The sequence below is a fragment of the Salmo salar genome, chromosome 17, assembly GCF_965601325.2.
Source record: "Salmo salar chromosome 17, fSalSal1, whole genome shotgun sequence".
Lineage (NCBI taxonomy): Eukaryota > Metazoa > Chordata > Actinopteri > Salmoniformes > Salmonidae > Salmo > Salmo salar.
In genome coordinates this window covers 24804911-24830964 of record NC_138307.1, presented here as the reverse complement: position 1 = coordinate 24830964, position 26054 = coordinate 24804911, and the positions used below count along the sequence as shown (strand labels likewise).

The window sequence follows — 26054 nt, the reverse complement described above, 5'->3', positions numbered from 1 at the left end:
GATATCATTATAGTGATAACACTACCATTCTTCATACTGTACAGTAAGGTGTGATATCATTATAGTGATAACACCACCATTCTTCATACTGTACAGTAAGGTGTGATATCATTATAGTAATAACACCACCATTCTTCATACTGTACAGTAAGGTGTGATATCATTATAGTGATAACACTACCATTCTTCATACTGTACAGTAAGGTGTGATACCATTATAGTGATAACACCACCATTCTTCATACTGTACAGTAAGGTGTGATATCATTATAGTGATAACACTACCATTCTTCATACTGTACAGTAAGGTGTGATATCATTATAGTGATAACACTACCATTCTTCATACTGTACAGTAAGGTGTGATATCATTATAGTCATAACACTACCATTCTTCATACTGTACAGTAAGGTGTGATATCATTATAGTCATAACACCACCATTCTTCATACTGTACAGTAAGGTGTGATATCATTATAGTAATAACACCACCATTCTTCATACTGTACAGTAAGGTGTGATATCATTATAGTCATAACACTACCATTCTTCATACTGTACAGTAAGGTGTGATATCATTATAGTCATAACACTACCATTCTTCATACTGTACAGTAAGGTGTGATATCATTATAGTGCATAACACCACCATTCTTCATACTGTACAGTAAGGTGTGATATCATTATAGTGATAACACCACCATTCTTCATACTGTACAGTAAGGTGTGATATCATTATAGTAATAACACCACCATTCTTCATACTGTACAGTAAGGTGTGATATCATTATAGTGATAACACCACCATTCTTCATACTGTACAGTAAGGTGTGATACCATTATAGTAATAACACCACCATTCTTCATACTGTACAGTAAGGTGTGATATCATTATAGTGATAACACTACCATTCTTCATACTGTACATGCAGTAAGGTGTGATATCATTATAGTGATAACACTACCATTCTTCATACTGTACAGTAAGGTGTGATATCATTATAGTCATAACACTACCATTCTTCATACTGTACAGTAAGGTGTGATATCATTATAGTGATAACACTACCATTCTTCATACTGTACAGTAAGGTGTGATATCATTATAGTGATAACACTACCATTCTTCATACTGTACAGTAAGGTGTGATATCATTATAGTGATAACACCACCATTCTTCATACTGTACAGTAAGGTGTGATATCATTATAGTCATAACACTACCATTCTTCATACTGTACAGTAAGGTGTGATATCATTATAGTGATAACACCACCATTCTTCATACTGTACAGTAAGGTGTGATATCATTATAGTGATAACACCACCATTCTTCATACTGTACAGTAAGGTGTGATATCATTATAGTGATAACACCACCATTCTTCATACTGTACAGTAAGGTGTGATATCATTATAGTGATAACACCACCATTCTTCATACTGTACAGTAAGGTGTGATATCATTATAGTGATAACACCACCATTCTTCATACTGTACAGTAAGGTGTGATATCATTATAGTGATAACACCACCATTCTTCATACTGTACAGTAAGGTGTGATATCATTATAGTGATAACACTACCATTCTTCATACTGTACAGTAAGGTGTGATATCATTATAGTGATAACACCACCATTCTTCATACTGTACAGTAAGGTGTGATATCATTATAGTGATAACACCACCATTCTTCATACTGTACAGTAAGGTGTGATATCATTATAGTGATAACACCACCATTCTTCATACTGTACAGTAAGGTGTGATATCATTATAGTGATAACACCACCATTCTTCATACTGTACAGTAAGGTGTGATATCATTATAGTGATAACACCACCATTCTTCATACTGTACAGTAAGGTGTGATACCATTATAGTGATAACACCACCATTCTTCATACTGTACAGTAAGGTGAGACATCATTGCGGTGTCTGCAGGTCCTATGGAAGCTACGGGGGGCTGTGGGGTGTAGGAGACCTCATATATCAGTAGTCATATCAGTAATAATGCCACCATTCCTGCATTTGACTACTTCCTGTCTGGATCAGTCAGACCCTGCTAGGCTGGAGGACAGAAAGTTTGGCTTCTTTCCAATTAACTGTCACTAAGATGATTAGCTTCAGGTAGAATACTGATACAATATTATTGTTATCTTCTGGACTTTGCCCTCACCAGTAGATACATCCACTTTCCAGAACAAGAAGGAAGTAGTTTATAAACAAAGACACTTCGTAAACATTGCAAAGGCAGGTTTGATTGAACTGCAGCCTATAAGTGGTGTGGTATTGAAGCGGGTGTGTGGGAGTGGTCTTCTTACCCTTCAGTTTTGTAGCTGGAGCATCTTTCCAGTGGGATCTTCAGCACCCTGTCGCTAAGCCCCACAAACAACGACCTATCACTGTGGAGGATTTCAAGGCTCTTGATTGGCTCGCTTTCGCCCTCGGGGAGGAGCCTCATCTCTTCCAGGTAACACCCCCGCATGCTTTTATTGGTCGTGGAGAGGGCCTTCAGGATGGTGCCGTATTCTTATTGGACAAACAGACAAAATGAGACATCTAGCTTCCGTTTCCCTCCCTCTCCCTCTCTCTCTCTCTCTCTCTCTCTCTCTCTCTCTCTCTCTCTCTTTCTCTCCCTCTCTCTCTATCCCTCCCTCCCTCTCTCTCTCTCTCTCCTTCCTGTTGATTCACCAGTGCCGATGTACATGACGTGGTAGAGGGTGTCTCGGCCCTGCACGATGTCCACCACCAGCTTGGAGAAACGGATGTTGTCCTGGTACAGGAGGGGGTCGGTGGAGACGGGCTGCACCACGTCAGACATGAGGAAGAGACGCTGGGCGTCCTGCAGGCTGCGCTCCGTCTGGTTCTCCCCTGGACCATGCTCCTCCAGGGTATCACACTGAGGGGGCAGACAGAGGGAAGGACAACTTTTTCATTAGATTTTTAACATAAAAGTCCCTTTCCTAAATTATACTGATTTATTTTGCAATAAACCAGAGATCACAAGGTGGAGCCTAGGAGCTTGATGAAAGGCTCATTTGAGTCATTGACTAGTGGAATCAGGTGTGATGAAAGGCTCATTTGAGTCATTGACTAGTGGAATCAGGTGTGATGAAAGGCTCATTTGAGTCATTGACTAGTGGAATCAGGTGTGATGAAAGGCTCATTTGAGTCATTGACTAGTGGAATCAGGTGTGATGAAAGGCTCATTTGAGTCACTGACTAGTGGAATCAGGTGTGATGAAAGGCTCATTTGTCACGTCCTGACCATAGTAACTTGTTATTTTCTATGGTAGAGTAGGTCAGGACGTGACAGGGGGTGTTTGTTCTATGTTTTTTATTTCTATGTTTTAGTTCTACTTTTTCTATTTCTATGTTGGGATTGTTTGAGTTGATCTCTAATTGGAGGCAGCTGATCCTCGTTGCCTCTGATTAGAGATCATATTTAAGTAGGGGTTTTTCTTCCTGGGTTTTGTGGGTAGTTGTTTTCTGTTTAGTGTATGTTCACCTGACGGAACTGTTGTCGGTCGTTTTGTTGTTTTGTTCTAGTGTCTTCATAATAAAAGTGAATATGAGCACTATACACGCTGCGCCTTGGTCCCCTTTATACGACCTGCGTTACATCATTTGAGTCACTGACTAGTGGAATCAGGTGTGATGAAAGGCTCATTTCAGTCACCGACTAGTGGAATCAGGTGTGATGAAAGGCTCATTTGAGTCACCGACTAGTGGAATCAGGTGTGATGAAAGGCTCATTTGAGTCACCGACTAGTGGAATCAGGTGTGATGAAAGGCTCATTTGAGTCACCGACTAGTGGAATCAGGTGCGATGAAAGGCTCATTTGAGTCACCGACTAGTGGAATCAGGTGTGATGAAAGGCTCATTTGAGTCACCGACTAGTGGAATCAGGTGTGATGAAAGGCTCATTTGAGTCACCGACTAGTGGAATCAGGTGTGATGAAAGGCTCATTTGAGTCACCGACTAGTGGAATCAGGTGTGATGAAAGGCTCATTTGAGTCACTGACTAGTGGAATCAGGTGCGATGAAAGGCTCATTTGAGTCACCGACTAGTGGAATCAGGTGCGATGAAAGGCTCATTTGAGTCACCGACTAGTGGAATCAGGTGTGATGAAAGGCTCATTTGAGTCACCGACTAGTGGAATCAGGTGTGATGAAAGGCTCATTTGAGTCACCGACTAGTGGAATCAGGTGTGATGAAAGGCTCATTTGAGTCACCGACTAGTGGAATCAGGTGTGATGAAAGGCTCATTTGAGTCACCGACTAGTGGAATCAGGTGTGATGAAAGGCTCATTTGAGTCACCGACTAGTGGAATCAGGTGTGATGAAAGGCTCATTTGAGTCACCGACTAGTGGAATCAGGTGTGATGAAAGGCTCATTTGAGTCACCGACTAGTGGAATCAGGTGTGATGAAAGGCTCATTTGAGTCACCGACTAGTGGAATCAGGTGTGATGAAAGGCTCATTTGAGTCACCGACTAGTGGAATCAGGTGTGATGAAAGGCTCATTTGAGTCACCGACTAGTGGAATCAGGTGTGATGAAAGGCTCATTTGAGTCACCGACTAGTGGAATCAGGTGTGATGAAAGGCTCATTTGAGTCACCGACTAGTGGAATCAGGTGTGATGAAAGGCTCATTTGAGTCACCGACTAGTGGAATCAGGTGTGATGAAAGGCTCATTTGAGTCACTGACTAGTGGAATCAGGTGTGATGAAAGGCTCATTTGAGTCACCGACTCAAATGAGGTGTGCTAGTTCAGAGCTACAAGACATACGTGAAACATCTTGGTCCCTGAGTAGAGGGCTGGGAAACAGTGAAATAAGGAATCTTGTAGAAGACCAGACAGTAGACTTTGCATCGTCCCCTACCTGGAAGTTGGGGATGGGGTTGGGGGTGGAGAGCCAGCTTGTACGAGGGTTCTCCTGGTAACGGAACGGTCCGTTGAAAGCCTGGGTGATGGCGCTGAGGTTGAAAGCACACACAGCTGACGCAGAGATGCTGTTCCTGTTAGGAGGAGAGGGACATAAAGACGTCAGGAAACCGTGACTCAGAGGCCATGGCAGTGAACCAATCGATGCTGTTTTTAACGGTGAGCGAGCGTTGTGCCCTTTCCTTTTCAATGATGATCAAATGTTTTGGTTGCACCTCGACTCACGTTGGTTGAGCGCCGTCCACTTTTTTCAATCCAATCCATCAAATACATTTATAAAGCCCGTTGCACGTACATCAGCAGGAAAAATACAGCAGCCTATTTGATACCAGAAACCACTGTTCATAAAGAACTGAATTGATGTGTAAGACCTACTTATATTCTTAGTTCAAAAGAGAGCTTAATGACGTCTACAATATACAGAGACATTTATCTATCAATTATAATAGTTATCATCACTATGAATATAAGGTATAATATGGCACATAATTGGATAATGACAGGATAATGACAGGATAATGACAGGATAATGATTTTTGATGATCTCCCAGTGCTGACACAGACTTGGTTGTCTTTATTTCCTATAGACCAGCTCCCTTAAACATTCCTCACAGTCATTCAAACCTCTCAGCTGCAAAACAGACGAAGTATTCACTGGTAAAAGGAGTGAAAGGGTAAGTAGATAAGGACTACAACAAGGAACTGCAACCGACACACAAGGCAAAACTCATAGTAATAGAATCTACAGAACATTCAAGTTAATGATGGCATAATGGGTGGACTGGCAGCCATTGCGAGGGCACCCGTGTAACAGTCAAATTGCCAGGGTTAGAGGTTCCAAGCCCTTTCTGTAGATTCTATTTATATGGTAAAACCCTCCGTATCAGAGAGATCCAGGCGCAGATCAAGACACGCCACGTCTTCATCACTAAGGTCTTTCAGAGTTGTTCCTGTTATCCCTGGAGGATACCTGAGATCACTATCGTTTCAATGCCTTGCAGCCTGTCTTTTGTCTGTGCGACTGGGATAAGATGTCTTTCTCAATACCTCAGAGTTTACAAGCCTTTTAGCTCTGCCCTGGGCGATTCCAAAATGGACCTCAGACAGAAGAGTGCTTGTGCCAGTAATATGGGCCCAAACTGATGCTACCGCTCTCTCTCTCTCTCAATAGGACCATTAGTACAGGTATGAAAGGAACCACTGGGGTACTGTACTGTAGCAGGCTGTACTGTAGCAGGCTGTACTGTAGCGGACTGCAGTGTAGCGGGCTGCACTGTAGCGGGCTGCACTGTAGCAGGCTGTACTGTAGCAGGCTGTACTGTAGCTGACTGTAGCGGACTGTACTGTAGCGGACTGTACTGTAGCAGGCTATACTGTAGCGGACTGCACTGTAGCGGGCTGCACTGTAGCAGGCTGTACTGTAGCTGACTGTACTGTAGCTGACTGTAGCGGACTGTACTGTAGCGGACTGTACTGTAGCAGGCTGTACTGTAGCAGACTGTACTGTAGCAGACTGTACTGTAGCTGACTGTACTGACTGACTGTAGCAGACTGTACTGTAGCAGGCTGTACTGTAGCAGGCTGTACTGTAGCGGACTGCACTGTAGCGGACTGTACTGTAGCGGACTGTACTGTAGCAGGCTGTACTGTAGCTGACTGTAGCGGACTGTACTGTAGCTGACTGTAGCGGACTGTACTGTAGCGGACTGTACTGTAGCAGGCTGTACTGTAGCGGACTGCACTGTAGCGGACTGTACTGTAGCGGAGACTGTAGCGGACTGTACTGTAGCGGACTGTACTGTAGCGGACTGTACTGTAACAGACTGTACTGTAGCAGACTGTACTGTATCAGACTGTACTGTATCAGACTGTACTGTAGCAGACATTTACATTTTAGTCATTTAGCAGACGTTCTTATCCAGAGCGACTTACAGTAGTGAATGCATACATTTCATTTCATGCATTTCTTTTTTTTCGTTTTTTGTGCTGGTCCCCCGTGGGAATCGAACCCACAACCCTGGCGTTGCACACACCATGCTCTACCAACTGAGCCACAGGGAAGACTGTACTGTAGCTGACTGTACTGTATCAGACTGTAGCTGACTGTACTGTGGCAGACTGTAGCAGACTGTACTGTAGCAGACTGTACTGTATCTGGCTGTAGCTGACTGTATTGTATCTGACTGTACAGTAGCTGACTACTGTAGCTGGCTGTAGCTGACTGTACTGTATCTGACTGTACTGTATCAGACCAAGGAGGAGGAACATGGGACTACAGACTGACAGAGAGGGGTTCTGAACAGACCAAGGAGGAGGAACATGGGACTACAGACTGGCAGAGAGGGGTTCTGGACAGACCAAGGAGGAGGAACATGGGACTACAGATTGGCAGAGAGGGGTTCTGAACAGACCAAGGAGGAGGAACATGGGACTACAGATTGGCAGAGAGGGGTTCTGAACAGACCAAGGAGGAGGAACATGGGACTACAGACTGGCAGAGAGGGGTTCTGGACAGACCAAGGAGGAGGAACATGGGACTACAGACTGGCAGAGAGGGGTTCTGAACAGACCAAGGAGGAGGAACATGGGACTACAGACTGGCAGAGAGGGGTTCTGAACAGACCAAGGAGGAGGAACATGGGACTACAGACTGGCAGAGAGGGGTTCTGAACAGACCAAGGAGGAGGAACATGGGACTACAGATTGGCAGAGAGGGGTTCTGAACAGACCAAGGAGGAGGAACATGGGACTACAGACTGGCAGAGAGGGGTTCTGAACAGACCAAGGAGGAGGAACATGGGACTACAGACTGGCAGAGAGGGGTTCTGAACAGACCAAGGAGGAGGAACATGGGACTACAGACTGGCAGAGAGGAGTTCTGGACAGGATATGATGCTTTGGGCTATGCACAGAGTAGGACCGACACACTGACTGACAGACAGACAGACAGACAGACAGACAGCAACCCAAAACCTGATAGGGTTAACTAACACAAATTGTTGACCACAATCGATTTCCACAACCCTTTGAGTTTGAAAACTATTTAAGTGTTTCACAGTCACACAGAAATGTTCTTAACTGGTTATCCTCCAACACCATTCTTCCTTGCGGACTAAAACGTCTCTCCCAGACAAGGTTCTGCTCTGTCGCTAAGCCAAGGGCACCAACACAGACAGAGACAGGAGAAAAGACTCTAGAAGTGATTTTCACTTCCCTCCTCTCAGCATTTGTCCAAACAGCCTGAAATTACAAGAGAGGATTGCCTCGCTGGGTTGTAGTCCCTTTGTAATATGTTTCTTAGCATCTGTAAAACCTTCAGCCTCAGCAGGATGCTGTTAGGGCAATGTGTAAATACATTGACTAAAACAAAGTGGGACTGGATAGATGGAGAATAAAGGTGTGTGTAAGTGAGCTTGTGCATCTTGTGTGTGTGTGTGTGTGTGTGTGGCTACTAAATTATGCTGTCATTCACTTATTGGGGCTGTTTTAAAGGTCCTCCTTGTACTTTTGCAGATGTGTGTCGTGTGTGTGTGTGTGTGTGTGTGTGTGTGTGTGTGTGTGTGTGTGTGTGTGTGTGTGTGTGTGTGTGTGTGTGTGTGTGTGTGTGGGTGTGTGCCTGCATCTATACATGTATATATATACAGTACCAGTCAAACGTGGACACACCTACTCATTCCAAGGTTTTTCTTTATTTTTACTATTTTATACATTGTAGAATAATAGTGAAGACATCAAAACTATGAAATAATACATATGGAATCATGTAGTAAGCAAAAAAGTGTTAAACAAATATTTTATATTTGAGATTCTTCAAAGTAGCCACCCTTTGCCTTGATGACAGCTTTGCAATGTAGAAAATAGTAAAAAATTAAGAAAAACCCTTGAATGAGTAGGCGTGTCCAAACTTTTGACTGGTTCTGTACATGTAAAAGTGCCTGTGTGTGTATGACTGACAATGTGTGTGTTCATTTTATGTGTGTGTGTATGTGCGTCTGTGTATGTGGTCTGTGTGTAGGTGTGTGTCTGTGTGTATGTGCACGTGTGTCACTCACACGTTGGTGGTGAAGATGCCGTAGATGAGGTCCTGTTCGGGCAGATAGAAGGTGCTCTGCAGCTCATTGTAGTAGAAGGTGATCTCTCCTGACCGCGAGCAGTTCAACCGCGCCTTCATGAACGTAGTCCAAGTGTCCTCCAATAGGAAGCGACCGCCCACGTCGTTCTTACAGACCCGGGCGACCCGGGAGAACACGGTCCGACCGCAGTCGTGTTCGACTGCGTTCTCTCTCAGGAAGAAATAGGTGAAGAGACCCACCTCATAGACTGAGATAAAGTGAGGGTCTGGAGGAGGGAGGGGAGGAGGGGAGGAGGAGAAGAAGGGAGAAGGGAAGGGCGAGAGGGAGGGGAGAAGAGAGGAATAGAGAAAGAGATGGAGGGAAGGTGTAAGCTAGGCATGAGATATGGTATTTCAGCTCCAAACGGCTGATGCAGCGGCAGGAATGTGAGCAATGATGTTCTTGGCATGGAATCAGTATCTTTCTCTTCCTTACACTTTCCTATTACCATTATGACTCATCCTCTAGGATTCCTTTCACGTTAGAACATAAGGAGTGCCTCTAGCCAGTTACAGTTGGCTGTTCAGTAATGCACTGGCATTGAAATAGAATTGCTAGAATGCAAATACCCCATCAAGTCTATGTTCCCTGATGGGTGGACCGGCAGCCATATTGAATGTACCCATAACCAGGAAGCAAAGCAGGAAGTACAGTCATGATCCAATTCTATTCCTACACTATTAGACAAAAGAGTTCCAAAAGGGTTATTCAGCTGTCCCTATAGGATAACCCTTTTTGGCTCTAGGTAGAACCCTTTTGGGGGTTCAACATGGATCCCAAAAGGGTTCTACCTGGAACCAAAAAGGGTTCTTCAAAGGGTTCTCTTTTTTTCTAAGAGTGTATGGTACAGATGAGTGTTTACCGTTGAGCCATTTGGAGTTGTACTGGGCTGTTCGCAGCGGCGGCATGTTACCAAGGCTACGGTAGATGACGGGGTCACGACCCGAGAAGTCGATGACAGTGGCGGCGTAGAGTTCACCCTTCTCTGTTACCATGGCAGTGGAGTTGTGACGCGGGTCGTAGGGGCATCTCGCCACCCCGTTCACCGTGTCCATCACCCGACTGATGTTTCCTATCTGGAAGAGGATGGAAGAAGGGTGAGGATAGAGGGTGTTTACATAGAGGTATGTCCATACTAGGATCCTATACAGCAGGAACAGGCCACTCCATTCAGCTGCGGGATGATTTTTGTCGGAGCGGATGTCGGGGGCCCGGAACATAATTATTATAATTTGTACACTGTAAATAGACCACAACTAAGCCGAAAAATATATTGTATTTGAAAATAACAATCCCTTCATATGTTGATTACATTGAGACACCATCATGTCTCCTTTTTTACTCGTGGGAATACTAGGGAACAGATTTCTTAAATGAATCTTTATTTTACCAAAAACTTAAATCCCCCGCGGGCCGGTTTTGGTGCAGACACCTGCTATATAGTATGCATGGCCAAAATATCACTTCATACTATACTGAACAAAAATAGAAACACAACATGGAAAGTGTTGGTCCCATGTTTCATCTGCTGAAATAAAAGATCCCAGAAATGTTCCATATGCACAAAAAGCTTATTTCTCTCAAATTTTGGGCACAAATTTGTTTACATCCCTGTTAGTGCATCTTATGTGGGGGACAACAAAAGGCCACTCTAAAATGTACAGTTTTGGGGGGGGGGGGGGGGGGGGGGGGGGTGTGCAATTGGCATGCTGACTGCAGGAATGTCCACCAGAGCTGTTGCCAGAGAATTTAATGTTCATTTCTCTACCATAAGCCCACTCCAACGTTACTCCTCTCTCATCTCCCTCTCCTGTTACTCCTCTCTCATCTCCCTCTCCTGTTACTCCTCTCTCATCTCCCTCTCCTGTTACTCCTCTCTCATATCCCTCTCCTGTTACTCCTCTCTCATCTCCCTCTCCTGTTACTCCTCTCTCATCTCCCTCTCCTGTTACTCCTCTCTCATATCCCTCTCCTGTTACTCCTCTCTCATCTCCCTCTCCTGTTACTCCTCTCTCATCTCCCTCTCCTGTTACTCCTCTCTCATCTCCCTCTCCTGTTACTCCTCTCTCATATCCCTCTCCTGTTACTCCTCTCTCATCTCCCTCTCCTGTTACTCCTCTCTCATCTCCCTCTCCTGTTACTCCTCTCTCATCTCCCTCTCCTGTTACTCCTCTCTCATCTCCCTCTCCTGTTACTCCTCTCTCATCTCCCTCTCCTGTTACTCCTCTCTCATCCCTCTCTCCTGTTACTCCTCTCTCATCTCCCTCTCCTGTTACTCCTCTCTCATCCCCCTCTCCTGTTACTCCTCTCTCATCTCCCTCTCCTGTTACTCCTCTCTCATCTCCCTCTCCTGTTACTCCTCTCTCATCTCCCTCTCCTGTTACTCCTCTCTCATATCCCTCTCCTGTTACTCCTCTCTCATCTCCCTCTCCTGTTACTCCTCTCTCATCTCCCTCTCCTGTTACTCCTCTCTCATCCCCTCTCCTGTTACTCCTCTCTCATCTCCCTCTCCCTCTCCTGTTACTCCTCTCTCATCTCCCTCTCCTGTTACTCCTCTCTCATCTCCCTCTCCTGTTACTCCTCTCTCATCCCCCTCTCCTGTTACTCCTCTCTCATCCCCCTCTCCTGTTACTCCTCTCTCATCCCCCTCCTCCCTCGTTACTCCTCTCTCATCTCCCTCTCCTGTTACTCCTCTCTCATCTCCCTCTCCTGTTACTCCTCTCACATATCCCTCTCCTGTTACTCCTCTCTCATCTCCCTCTCCTGTTACTCCTCTCTCATCTCCCTCTCATCACCTCTGTTACTCCTCTCTCATCCCCCCTCTCCTGTTACTCCTCTCTCATCTCCTTCAACTCTATCTTCATCCCCCTCTCCCTCTTACCTGCCGGGTGGTGCAGACGGGGGTAAAGGCGTTGGTTCCACAGGTAAAGATCCGCCTCCCGGTGATGAGCAGGACCCGGATGTAGTTCTGACACTCATCCTGCGGGGACGGGAACATAACACCACCATACAATAGTCTATGTTCATTTATTCCTGTACAAGGTTAGTACAGCTTCTAGTACATTTCATTGAAGCTATCTAAATATCTCTGGTGAGGGCAGCCCCTTTAATGTAGAACTCTACCAGTCATGTCTTCCTCTATCTAAATATCTCTGGTGATGGCAGCCCCTTTAATGTAGAATTCTACCAGTCGTCTGTCTTCCTCTATCTAAATATCTCTGGTGAGGGCAGCCTCTTTAATGTAGAATTCTACCAGTTGTCTGTCTTTCTCTATCTAAATATCTCTGGTGAGGGCAGCCCCTTTAATGTAGAACTCTACCAGTCGTTGTCACATCCTGACCATAGAAAGCTGTTATTTTCTATGGTAGAGTAGGTCAGGGTGTGACAGTTTTTTTTTCTAGTTTAGTTTTCTATGTTGTGATGTTCTAGTTTTGTATTTCTATGTTGGGCTTTGTGTGGGATGATCTCCAATTAGAGGCAGCTGGTCCTCGTTGTCTCTAATTGGAGATCATACTTAAGTAGGTGTTTTTCCCCACCTGGGTTTGTGGGAGATTGTTTTTGGGTAGTGTATGTTTCACCTCTGCATCACGGTTTGTTGTTTTTTTCTTTAGTTTATGTTTATGTATTGCATAGTTTCACAGTGAAAATAAAATGTGGAATGACACACACGCTGCACTTTGGTCCGCTCCTTCCTACGACAACCGTGACAGTCGTCTGTCTTCCTCTATCTAAATATCTCTGGTGAGGGCAGCCCCTTTAATGTAGAACTCTACCAGTCATCTGTCTTCCTCTATCTAAATATCTCTGGTGAGGGCAGCCCCTTTAATGTAGAATTCTACCAGTCATCTGTCTTCCTCTATCTAAATAGTCCAGAACTGCCAGACAGCTATAATACCTCTGTCTTTCCTTTGCTCTGACACGACCGCTTGGTGTCTTCATCTGGTCCCCATTCTACTGCCTGGAGAAGAAAATGACGCAAAAAAATGGCATATAAACGTGTGCACAATAACGTGGACAGAATGTGTAGATTGGATCCTTGCTAAATCAGATTTAGTATGGGATATGTATTGTATATACTATTATACATACACAAAAGTTTAGCCACACCCGTTGCTGACAGGTGTATAAAATTGAGAGCACAGCCATGCAATCTCCATAGACAAACATTGACAGTAGAATGACCCATACTGACTTTCAACATGGCACCATCATAGGATGCCACCTTTCCAACAAGTCAGTTCATCAAATTTCTGCCCTGCTGGAGCTTCCCCGGTCAACTGTAAGTGCTGTTATTGTGAAATGGAATGTCTAGAAGCAACAATGGCTCAGCCACGAAGTGGTAGGCCACAAAAACTCACAGAACGGGACATCCGAGTGCTGAAGCGTGTTGCTCGTTCAAATACTCTGTCCTCGATTGCAGCACTCACTACCGAGTTCCAAACTGCCTCTGGAAGCAACATCAGCACAAGAACTGTTCGTCGAGAGCTTCATGAAATGGATTTCCATGACCGAGCAGCCGCACACAAGCTTAAGATCACCATGCGCAATGCCATGCGTCGGCTAAAGCTTGCCGCCATTGGACTCTGGAGCAGTGGAAACGCGTTCTCTGGAGTGACGAACGGACGAATCTGGGTTTGGAGGATTCCAGGAGAACACTACCTACCCAAATGCATAGTGCCAACTGTAAAGTCTGGTGGAGGAGGAATAATGGGAGGCTGTTTTTCATGATTCGGGCTAGGCCACTTAGTTCCAGTGAAGGGAAATCTTAACGCTACAGCATACAATGACATTCTAGACGATTCTGTGCTTCCAACTTTGTGGCAACAGTTTGGTGAAGGCCCTTTCCTGTTTCAGCATGACAATGCCCCTGTGCACAAAGCGAGGTCCATACAGAAATGGTTTGTTGAGATCGGTGTGGAAGAACTTGACTGGCCTGCACAGAGCCCTGACCTCAAACCCATTGAACCCCTTTGGGATGGATTAAAACACAGACTGCGAGCCAGGCCTAATTGCCCAACATCAGTGCCCGACCTCACTTATACTTTTGTAGGTAAATGGAAGCAAGTCCCCGCAGCAATGTTCCAACATCTAGTGGAAAGTCTTCCCAGAAGAGTGGAGGCTGTTATAGCAGCAAAGGGGGGACCAACTCCATATTAATGTTCATGATTTTGAAATGAGATGTTCGACAAGCCAGTGTCCACATACTTTTGTAGTGTATAATACATGTATATTGTTAACTATGAATTGTTGTTTGCACATTTACACAGCTAATGCAAGACATATGACAAATTACATTACACTGATCCCCCCAACTCAATTACTGCCCTGCTGGAGCTTCCCCGGTCAACTGGAAGTGCTGTTATTGTGAAGTGGAACGTCTAGGAGCAACAATGGATCAGCCGCGAAGGGGTTAGCCACAAGCTCACAGAACGGGACCGCCAAGTGCTGAAGCGCATTGTGCGTAAAAATACTCTGTCCTCGATTGCAGTCAATCACTCCAGTCTAATCACCATGGCTACACCCCCCCCCCCCAACTCAATCACTCCAGTGTAATCACCATGGCTACACCCCCCCCCAACTCAATCACTCCAGTCTAATCACCATGGCTACACCCCCCCCCCCAACTCAATCACTCCAGTCTAATCACCATGGCTACACCCCCCCCCCAACTCAATCACTCCAGTCTAATCACCATGGCTACACCCCCCCCCCCAACTCAATCACTCCAGTCTAATCACCATGGCTACAACAATTGGATCTTGACCACAGGCCAAACAAAAACACAAGTCATCCAGCGAACACAAAATGTTCTAACAACATTTGCACATGGTTCCCCTATTTTGCATATAACTTTCCAAGGAATAGTGTTTTGGGTTCAGTAAGGTAGCCTAGTGGTTAGAGCATTGGCCTAGTAACCGAAAGGTTGCAAGATCGAATCCCCGAGCTGACAAGGTAAAAAATCTGTCGTTCTGCCCCTGAACAAGGCAGTTAACCCACTGTTCCTAGGCCGTCAATGAAAATAAGAATTTGTTCTTAACTGACATGCCTAGTTAAATAAAGGCAAAAAAATGTATCCAGCATAAGAATAGTAGTATGATTAAACTGTATTCTCTGTTCCTACAATTTCATTGTGGTAAAGAAAGCTGAGAGCGAAAAGCGGCACCTCATTTTTGGGGGAAATGTTATCATAGTTTTGGGAAACTGTCTGAAACTGCAAATCAAGGTTTGTTTACACCATAAATATCAGTGTAAACAAACGTAGTAAATACAATTGTGTGCACATCTCAAGGCCCAAAATTGCCGCCCAAGACTGCAATTTAATTTCATTAAAATAGCTGATAAATAAATTGGTATGTGTCCTACCATTACAATGCTGACCTGCACAAACTATTTAGCTGCTCAAACTATTTCCTATTTCCTATTAAACCGATATATCTCTCAGACCCTCAAACTTAAGGGGAGCCCTTACACTGACACCCCTTACAGTATACTGTAGCATTTCACTGTGCTTTACTTTGGAGCCACTGAAACAAGCCTCAGCCTCGTGAAAGTTCACTGCTAAACTCACTCCCACCAAGTCTTTCCCTCAGTCACCCTGACAACAGAGCTCCCAAATCTACTTCTAAAGATCACGGACAAAGCGTGAATGAATGACCAAACTGAAAACTCTTCCCTGTGTTTGCATAATGCCATTGTGGCCACTGGTGCAGTGGTCGATTAAGGAGTTGGTTCTCAGAGGTGTCATTCATGGTTTGCTTGCTCTGATAGGCCGACCAGGGCCTCCAAAGTCACACATGTCCCTCCCTCCCCCAGCTTGCTCCTTGTCCGTTCATTCAGTATAGCGTTGATGAATGACATGAGACTCTTATTGAGACGGTCAGTGGGCTCATTGTTCGAGGACACTCCTTAAGTACCTGGATGTATACTGACTACACTCCTTAAGTACCTGGATGTATACTGACTAAACTCCTTAAGTACCTGGATGTATACTGACTACACTCCTTACGTACCTGGATGTATACGGACTACACTCCTTAAGTATCTGGATGTATACTGACTACACTCCTTACATACCTGGATGTATACTGACTACACTCCTTACGTACCTGGATGTATACTGACTACACTCCTTATATACCTAGATGTGTACTGACTACACTCCTTAAGTACCTGGATGTATACTGACTACACTCCTTAAGTACCTGGATGTATACTGACTACACTCCTTACGTACCTGGATGTATACTGACTACACTCCTTACGTACCTGGATGTATACGGACTACACTCCTTAAGTACCTGGATGTATACGGACTACACTCCTTACGTACCTGGATGTATACTGGACTACACTCCTTACGTACCTGGATGTATACTGACTACACTCCTTAAGTACCTGGATGTATACGGACTACACTCCTTAAGTACCTGGATGTATACGGACTACACTCCTTAAGTACCTGGATGTATACTGACTACACTCCTTAAGTATCTGGATGTATACTGACTACACTCCTTATGTACCTGGATGTACAGTATACTGACTACACTCCTTAAGTACCTGGATGTACAGTATACTGACTACACTCCTTACGTACCTGGATCTACAGTATACTGACTACACTCCTTACGTACCTGGATCTACAGTATACTGACTACACTCCTTACGTACCTGGATGTATACTGACAACAAAGTTCAGTACTTTTTTAATAAGGCACGTTTAACATTTTAACATTTGCCGATAGTGGTACAGCGTAGGATCTTAATTTGAATCAGTTTGCTACAGCAGGAAAAAAATCCTGCAGCAACAAGAAATTTGAATTATTATGTGGATTATAATTAATGGTAATCTTTGTAGTATATTAGCGTTTTTCATCATGAATGTTGTTCTGGAGGCAGCACTGTGGAGTGGTCACTCGCTAGCATAGCCACAAATTCATAAAATCAGATTTTAAATCTAACCCTTTAGAAGTGGAAATTACAAACTTCCGAAGCCTTTTTAAACCTGAAATATACTACAAGTTAAAATTTCCTGCATTGCAGGTAGGTTCTCCTGCAAAAGGGTGATCAAATTAAGATCCTACATCTGTATATTGAAATTGTAAAACGACCTTGTAAGAAATGATTTATGTTATATGCAGTCATCCTTGAACTTCCAAATAAAATCTTTGTACCTTGTATCCTTGGATACAAATGGATCATAATTCGTAAAGAAAGAACACTCTAATCATATCATTAAAGGAGAGAGGTTCTTTGTAATGTTCACGGTATGTCCTTTAGTTGTATACTGATGAAAAGCAATTCATACAGTTAATGACATATCAAGGAGCCATTGTAAGAGACGGAATATATTTATAATATCCCTAAGACAGCCGGACGGCTGGATGGACAGGAAGACATTTGTGCATTCTGCAGCACTGTGACATTTCCAAAACAGCTTATTCAGATTGATTTTAGGGAGACGTTTGATGGGTATTATCCCAAGAAAGCAATGACGTGGCCCTCAGGACAAATCTGACAGAAAGTTCATGACTGACATCAAATTGATCAACCATTTAGCAATGACAGAGTAGGGATCAGGGGAGGGAGAGGAGACAAGGGATAGAGAGAACGAGACAGAGAGAAAGAGAGCGCGATAGACGGAGAGAGATAGACAGAGAGATTAATGTTTATTAATTTTCCCTTTTGTACTTTAACTATTTGCACATAATCTGAATTTGACATTTCTTTATTATTTCTGTGAATGTAAAGTAAAGTTTATTTCACTTTTTCTTATCTATTTCACTTGCTTTGGCAATGTAAACATGTGTTTCCCATGCCAATAAAGCCCCTTAAATTGAAATTAACAGAGAGAGAGGGGCTGCAATTTGAGAGTGAGGGGGCAGAGTAAAGGTAGCTGGGTAGATCCCGTTCCTGTGTGATGTAACTCCTGGTAAACACCAATCTGGCCCAGTAAACCCCCAGTGTGTTGACATTCCTAACCCCCTCCCCCCACTCAGCTAAGGAACGGAGTCTACTGGCCAACAGTTACTCTGATGTGTCTGGTCTCTTCTACAATTTCAACAAACTATATGGTTGCCTAGCTACCATTTGGAAGAGTGAAAACAGCCCTAAGTAATGTGGTGTGTAATAACAGTGGGAGCATGGAGAGCTGTGAACAGCTTACCTGTAGGAGAGAAGCATTACTGAGACTCAGTCTGAAGAGGTGATTTCTGAAGATAGAGGAGAGAGAGTTCTAACCAACATGATGGCATATTCTACGTCTGTAAAAAACAAGCAAAAGTCTGTTGTGTTGGATGTGTGTGTACATGTAAAATAGGTGTTCTGTGTGTGGGTTGCACGTGTGTGTGTGTGTGTGTGTGTGTGTGTGTGTGTGTGTGTGTGTGTGTGTGTGTGTGTGTGTGTGTGTGTGTGTGTGTGTGTGTGTGTGTGTGTGTATCTCACCTAGCTCCCACAATCAGCTGGTTTCTGGTCAGGTCAAGGGTCAGCTGGGAAAAGTCCTTCACTCCGGGAAGAGAGAATCCTGACATCCAGGGACTCAATGCTGAAAGGAGGAAGAGGAGGGAAGGGAGAAGAGAAGGAAGAGGAGGATTAGGAGTACGAGGAGGTGAAACGAGTGTGAACATCCAGTCAGTTTGGAAACCGACACTAAACGGTCGCTGGCTCAGGCCCTGCTCTGACTGTGTGAAATGTCTCTCCCCTGACGCGATACCTGGAACATAGGGATGAGCCTTCCAGCCTGTGTCGTCAACTGATTTCTCACCAGGCATCAGTTGAAACCAGCTCCTGTAGATCCATTATGACAGTAGCAGGCTAACACAGTAGTAGCATGTTGACACATCTGTATCATATCAAGATCAGTGCGACTGTGAGAGCGGGTGGCTCAAAACCAAAAGCTGTCAAACCAGCAGATAATCTCTCCTTGAGCCCTGTGCTGAAACGCATGCTGACCCTTTCCAGAGGCTGAGCTAACGCTAGCCTGCTTCATTAGAAGGAGAATGAGAGACGGGGACAGTTAGGGGGAGGGAGAGAGAGAGAGTGAGAGACAGAGAGAGAAAAAGAAAGAAAGAGAGAGGGGGGGAAAGAGAAGGAGACAGAAAGATAGGCGGGGAAAGAAAAAAAGAGAGAGCGAGAGACAGAGGAAGACAGAGAGAGAGAGAGAGGGGGGTGTTAGAGAGAAAGAGAGAGATGGGGGAGACAAAGAGGTCTTTGGGGGAGGGAGGGATGTACCCAAAGCAATAAAGGCAGGGTTTGTTTTGGTGTCCTGATGTTAATGCAACTCGACACCCAGTCAAAACAGCCAAGGCTCAGGACTCTGCACCAATAGAAAGACTGTTTGATGGGCAAATATAAACAGTTTAGCTTGGATGAGTCCAACTAGGGACTTTAAATTGAGGAGATAGAGACACAACTTCAAAACAAATGGGATAAGTCAGAGAAGGCGAGCAAGACGTTCTCATATAGGCTACCCAGGCTGGGACGTGATATAGTTTACTGTATCTCAGCAACAGCTTAATATATAGATCATTTCTACAGAGGACAGGTGATTTTAAGTGCATTTCAAAATCATAATACTGTAACATAAAAAAAGCCTCAGCCATTGAGATAGAATTGTAAAATGTGAAACTCCACACCACTCCACTAACACAGACAGACTGTTAATCAGAACCTCTAGTACCCCAAACCTCACACTGTTAAAACAGACCATAAAAGAACCTTAATGCTCCCTCTGGGAAGGAATAATCTCCTTAACAAATGAGAAATGGTATCCTGCATAAAGGTTAGTCCCTCTGGAACCTTTCAATGGCGACGATATTAAAAATGAAAAATGGCACACGACTTCGGACAGCATCCGTATCACACCATAAACATCCTCTTCTGTACAGAGCTGCCACTGTACGCTGCTATGAGATCTTTACAAAATGTCTGACCTAGTTCTCACTAACACAATGTTGTGTAGTAGTGCCTGTTTCACACCAGGTCTGAACATGCAGTGGCTACAGTTGTATTCTCTAGTAGATAGATCAATTAATAAATATAGTGAATACTTTCATTTCTCATAGGGAAATGTGCAGCAACATACAGGCCTGCTTGACACAATGTCACTGGATCTGAACGGCTTCAAATCAAATATTATTGGTCACATATACATGGTTAGCAGATGTTATTGGGAGTGTAGCAAAATGCTTGTAAAAGGACTAGAAGCGAGGCAGCCCTCTCTGTCGACGCCATCTTTAAAAGGCTTCAGTCCATATCAATGTTTGTCTACAGCGGGGGATGGGCAACTGCTTCTTTTGTAGCCCTGCGATCAATTCCACCCCTACAATATGTCAGTCTCTGACAGCACGTATCAGCTAACATTGTTTAGATTGGTAAGTTAGTCATGCCAGCTATCTAAACTTGTAGTAATCATGATTGAATTACCGACCGGGGCCCATTGATTTTATTAGTCACTCTCACTCAGATATCATAGTAAAAACTGCAAACATTTCTCTCCACCCAATGGCCAAATGTGAAGAATTGCAGGAAATAACTCTAAAACGTCAGATTTCTCTCTGCTGTCATGAGGGGAAAAAAGTTAATGTCACTTCGGGCCGTCAGAAAGCTGACTGCATGTTTTACATTTGTAAACAATTGTTATTTATAATGACGGCCTACCCCGGCCAAACCCGGACGACGCTGGGCCAATTGTGCGCTGCCCGATGGGACTCCCAATCACAGCCGGTTGTGATACAGCCTGGAATCGAACCAGGGTGTCTGTAGTGACACCTCAAGCACTGAGATGCAGTGCCTTAGACCGCTGCGCTACTCAGGAGCCCTGTGTGGGTACGCAGACCCGCGAGCCACTCGGGAGCCCTGTGTGGGTAGGCAGACCCGCGAGCCACTCGGGCGCCCTGTGTGGGTAGGCAGACCCGCGAGCCACTCGGGGGCCCTGTGTGGGTACGCAGACCCGCGAGCCACTCGGGAGCCCTGTGTGGGTAGGCAGACCCGCGAGCCACTCGGGAGCCCTGTGTGGGTACGCAGACCCGCGAGCCACTCGGGCGCCCTGTGTGGGTACGCAGACCCGCGAGCCACTCGGGAGCCCTGTGTGGGTAGGCAGACCCGCGAGCCACTCGGGAGCCCTGTGTGGGTACGCAGACCCGCGAGCCACTCGGGCGCCCTGTGTGGGTACGCAGACCCGCGAGCCACTCGGGAGCCCTGTGTGGGTAGGCAGACCTGCGAGCCACAGTTGCCCCTCATGATGAGTTCAGATTTCTTGTGGCCCCATCCACATCAGAGTTGCCCATCCAGTCTCCAGTAAGACAACAATAGCAGACAGCAGTGTTCCCTGAGGTATATAGTGATGCCAGTCTCAGCCACATTGAACCAGCATGTGACAAGTGTGACAAGTGTCTGATGATTGACAGTTGACTGACAGGACAGTTTACCATTCTCCCCTCTCTTCCTCCCCCACCTCCTCTCCTCAGACCCCTTTCAGAAACTACACCCCTGGAGGGGGGGCATCCTGGCAAAGAACAGACACTTTCTAACAGACATCCAAATGGAGTGGAAAGTAGTCTCTCTCTCTCCCTCGCTCTCTCTCTCTCTCTCTCTCTCTCGATAATGGAACCCTGAAAAGAGCTGACTGTGGAGGGAAGGAGCGAGGGAGGGGTTTTTGGGATGAGAGAGAGAAAGAATAGACAGCTCTCTCAAAAGAGAAAAGGCACCAGAAATGAGAGGAGTCCAATTATCTACAATCACAAAATGTTGCTGTCCTTTCGGTTTCTCTTGGGCCAGACCCATATAGCTGGCTTTCTGGGCAGAGGAGTGATTGAGAAGGATGAGGCTGCAGAATCCTCAGAGGAGATAGCAGTGAATAGCAAACCATTGTGAAACGTCTCATTGGAATGATGATGCTAGTGAGGAGTAGATTTGCAAAATGGTATTGGAAATCTGTCAAATACTTTCGCTATGCTTGACTGAGCTGCCTGGAGCACCGGAACCAATTGCATACTCTCAAAAATGCAAACCCTGCCTATCCGGCACAACAGGCAGACTCAGGCAGATGCTCAAAGTATCTAATGTGCTCACCTTTGTATGGGACGATGGGATGAACTTTCCTGCTACACTCCGGTAGGGGCGGGGACGGGCTCTCAAAGTTGACCAATGGCTGCTGGCATAGACAGAGTGGCAGGCAGAGGAGCAGCAGTAGACCAACGGGAGGAAGGGACACAACCTCCCACAGAGACGTCGCCATGGTTACGGGGCCAACCACGCCCACCATACCTCTAACTGGTCCTCACAGGACACACCTGAGGGAGGAAGGACAGAGCTGTCAGTCAAACATACACATGGCCAATGACGATTGGTTATAACATACAGACAGCCAATCACCACTTAGACAGTAAAGTGCAGCGAAAGACAACTAGAGCGACAATGTCTTCTGTATAAAATGTAGTTGAGCTTTTAGATATTTTTACTCCTTGAAAGATATGGGAAATAAAGGTAGAAAGAGCAACGTGTCAACTGAACACCACAGACCATAGATAATACTATGTTTTACCTCTATGCCAGAATAGATCCATTTAACAAATCTGATAATTTCATTTAAACCTTTTAGTGATCCCAAGCCTTCCTGACCCCTGGGCCTTGTACTTTTGACCGTTTTATGGGCTGGCCAATTGACACCTGTCTAGTGTGCTGACATTGTGCAAAGCTGGAGTGAGTGGCCACCAACGCTGACCCAAATGACATTAGCGGGGTCAAAGGTTATAGCAACGCAACAGTAATTGAGCTACTCCCCCTATCCCAAACCCCAACATGCAAACTTATCCTGTCATTACTAATAATCACACACATTCATTCAAATGAAGATAGATATACAGGGGTTGAGGAAACGGTGTGTGGTATGAAGCTAGACAAGCAGGGGTTGAGGAAACGGTGTGTGGTATGAAGCTAGACAAGCAGGGGTTGAGGAAACAGTGTGTGGTATGAAGCTAGACAAGCAGGGGTTGAGGAAACGGTGTGTGGTATGAAGCTAGACAAGCAGGGGTTGAGGAAACAGTGTGTGGTATGAAGCTAGACAAGCAGGGGTTGAGGAAACAGTGTGTGGTATGAAGCTAGACAAGCAGGGGTTGAGGAAACAGTGTGTGGTATGAAGCTAGACAAGCAGGGGTTGAGGAAACAGTGTGTGGTATGAAGCTAGACAAGCAGGGGTTGAGGAAACGGTGTGTGGTATGAAGCTAGACAAGCAGGGGTTGAGGAAACGGTGTGTGGTATGAAGCTAGACATGCAGGGGTTGAGGAAACAGTGTGTGGTATGAAGCTAGACAAGCAGGGGTTGAGGAAACAGTGTGTGGTATGAAGCTAGACAAGCAGGGGTTGAGGAAACAGTGTGTGGTATGAAGCTAGACAAGCAGGGGTTGAGGAAACAGCATGTGGTATGAAGCTAGACAAGCAAGGGTTGAGGAAACGGTGTGTGGTATGAAGGTAGACAAGCAGGGGTTGAGGAAACGGTGTGTGGTATGAGGCTAGACATATAGGGGTTGAGGAAACAGTGTGTGGTATGAAGCTAGACAAGCAGGGGTTGAGGAAACGGTGTGTGGTATGAAGCTAGACAAGCAGGGGTTGAGGAAACGGTGTGTGGTATGAAGCTAGACAAGCAGGGGTTGAGGAAACAGTGTGTGGTATGAAGCTAGACAAGCAGGGGTTGAGGAAACGGTGTGTGGTATGAAGCTAGACAAGCAGGGGTTGAGGAAACAGTGTGTGGTATGAAGCTAGACAAGCAGGGGTTGAGGAAACAGTGTGTGGTATGAAGCTAGACAAGCAGGGGTTGAGGAAACAGTGTGTGGTATGAAGCTAGACAAGCAGGGGTTGAGGAAACAGTGTGTGGTATGAAGCTAGACAAGCAGGGGTTGAGGAAACGGTGTGTGGTATGAAGGTAGACAAGCAGGGGTTGAGGAAACAGTGTGTGGTATGAAGCTAGACAAGCAGGGGTTGAGGAAACGGTGTGTGGTATGAAGCTAGACAAGCAGGGGTTGAGGAAACAGTGTGTGGTATGAAGCTAGACAAGCAGGGGTTGAGGAAACAGTGTGTGGTATGAAGCTAGACAAGCAGGGGTTGAGGAAACAGTGTGTGGTATGAAGCTAGACAAGCAGGGGTTGAGGAAACAGTGTGTGGTATGAAGCTAGACAAGCAGGGGTTGAGGAAACAGTGTGTGGTATGAAGCTAGACAAGCAGGGGTTGAGGAAACAGTGTGTGGTATGAAGCTAGACAAGCAGGGGTTGAGGAAACAGTGTGTGGTATGAAGCTAGACAAGCAGGGGTTGAGGAAACGGTGTGTGGTATGAAGCTAGACAAGCAGGGGTTGAGGAAACGGTGTGTGGTATGAAGCTAGACAAGCAGGGGTTGAGGAAACGGTGTGTGGTATGAAGCTAGACATAGCAGGGGTTGAGGAAACGGTGTGTGGTATGAAGCTAGACAAGCAGGGGTTGAGGAAACAGTGTGTGGTATGAAGCTAGACAAGCAGGGGTTGAGGAAACAGTGTGTGGTATGAAGCTAGACAAGCAGGGGTTGAGGAAACAGTGTGTGGTATGAAGCTAGACAAGCAGGGGTTGAGGAAACAGTGTGTGGTATGAAGCTAGACAAGCAGGGGTTGAGGAAACAGTGTGTGGTATGAAGCTAGACAAGCAGGGGTTGAGGAAACAGTGTGTGGTATGAAGCTAGACAAGCAGGGGTTGAGGAAACAGTGTGTGGTATGAAGCTAGACAAGCAGGGGTTGAGGAAACGGTGTGTGGTATGAAGCTAGACAAGCAGGGGTTGAGGAAACGGTGTGTGGTATGAAGCTAGACAAGCAGGGGTTGAGGAAACGGTGTGTGGTATGAAGCTAGACAAGCAGGGGTTGAGGAAACGGTGTGTGGTATGAAGCTAGACATAGCAGGGGTTGAGGAAACAGTGTGTGGTATGAAGCTAGACAAGCAGGGGTTGAGGAAACAGTGTGTGGTATGAAGCTAGACAAGCAGGGGTTGAGGAAACAGTGTGTGGTATGAAGCTAGACAAGCAGGGGTTGAGGAAACAGTGTGTGGTATGAAGCTAGACAAGCAGGGGTTGAGGAAACAGTAAGTGGTATGAAGCTAGACAAGCAGGGAGTGAGGAAACGGTGTGTGGTATGAAGCTAGACAAGCAGGGGTTGAGGAAATAGTATCTGGTCCACCTTCATCCCCTTTAGCCAATAGAATAGAGAACAATGGCCCATTTCCAGAGAATATAATAGTTTAGTATAGAATAGTTCAGTATAGAATAGTTTATTTTAGAATAGTTTAGTATAGTATAGATGAGTGTAGAATAGTTTAGTATAGAATAGTTTACAATATAATAGTTTAGTATAGAATAGTTTAGTATAGAATAGTTTACAATATAATAGTTTACAATATAATAGTTTAGAATAGAATAGTTTATTATAGTATAGAATAGTTTAGTGTAGAATAGTTTAATGTAGAATAGATTAGTATTGAATAGTTTAGTATAGAATACCGGAGCACCAAGTCTATGACCAAAAGGCTCCTCAACAGCTTCTACCCCCAAGCCATAAGACTGCTGAACAATTCATATAAATCGCCACCGGACAATTTACATTGACCCCCCCTCCTTTTGTACACTGCTGCTACTCGCAGTTTGTTTGTTACCTATGCATAGTCACTTCGCCCCCACCTACATGTACAGATTACCTCAACTACCTTGTACCCCCGCACACTGACTCGGTACAGGTGCCCCCTGTATATAGCCTCATTGTTATTCTTATTGTGTTACTTTTTATTATTACCTTTTATTTTAGTCCACTTTGTAAATATTTTCTTCTTCTTGAACTGCACTGTTGGTTAAGGGCTTGTAAGTAAGCATTTCACGGTTGGTGGGTAGTTCTGTCATAAAGTTCATCGTCTGAGAAGGAGAAATCATCGGACCAATATGCAGCGGTGAAATTGCTCATCTTCTTATTTATTAAA

At 45.1% G+C, this 26054-nt stretch overlaps 1 protein-coding gene across 2 annotated transcripts in view; it reads right to left on the bottom strand.

Annotated features, from left to right (window-relative positions):
* Positions 1 to 26054, bottom strand: part of LOC106575804 (semaphorin-5B) — a 93107-nt gene that overhangs the window by 28196 nt on the left and 38857 nt on the right. For both annotated transcript variants that reach the window (XM_082963644.1, XM_082963645.1), the window contains 10 exons: positions 22146 to 22366; positions 18519 to 18618; positions 18241 to 18286; positions 12970 to 13032; positions 11956 to 12054; positions 9937 to 10150; positions 9015 to 9300; positions 4901 to 5036; positions 2702 to 2909; positions 2332 to 2539 (listed from right to left, as the gene is read on the bottom strand). In XM_082963644.1, coding sequence (XP_082819770.1) covers positions 2332 to 2539; positions 2702 to 2909; positions 4901 to 5036; positions 9015 to 9300; positions 9937 to 10150; positions 11956 to 12054; positions 12970 to 13032; positions 18241 to 18286; positions 18519 to 18618; positions 22146 to 22338 — 1553 coding nt within the window. In that variant the 5' untranslated portion in view covers positions 22339 to 22366. The remainder of the gene's footprint in view (positions 1 to 2331; positions 2540 to 2701; positions 2910 to 4900; positions 5037 to 9014; positions 9301 to 9936; positions 10151 to 11955; positions 12055 to 12969; positions 13033 to 18240; positions 18287 to 18518; positions 18619 to 22145; positions 22367 to 26054) is intronic.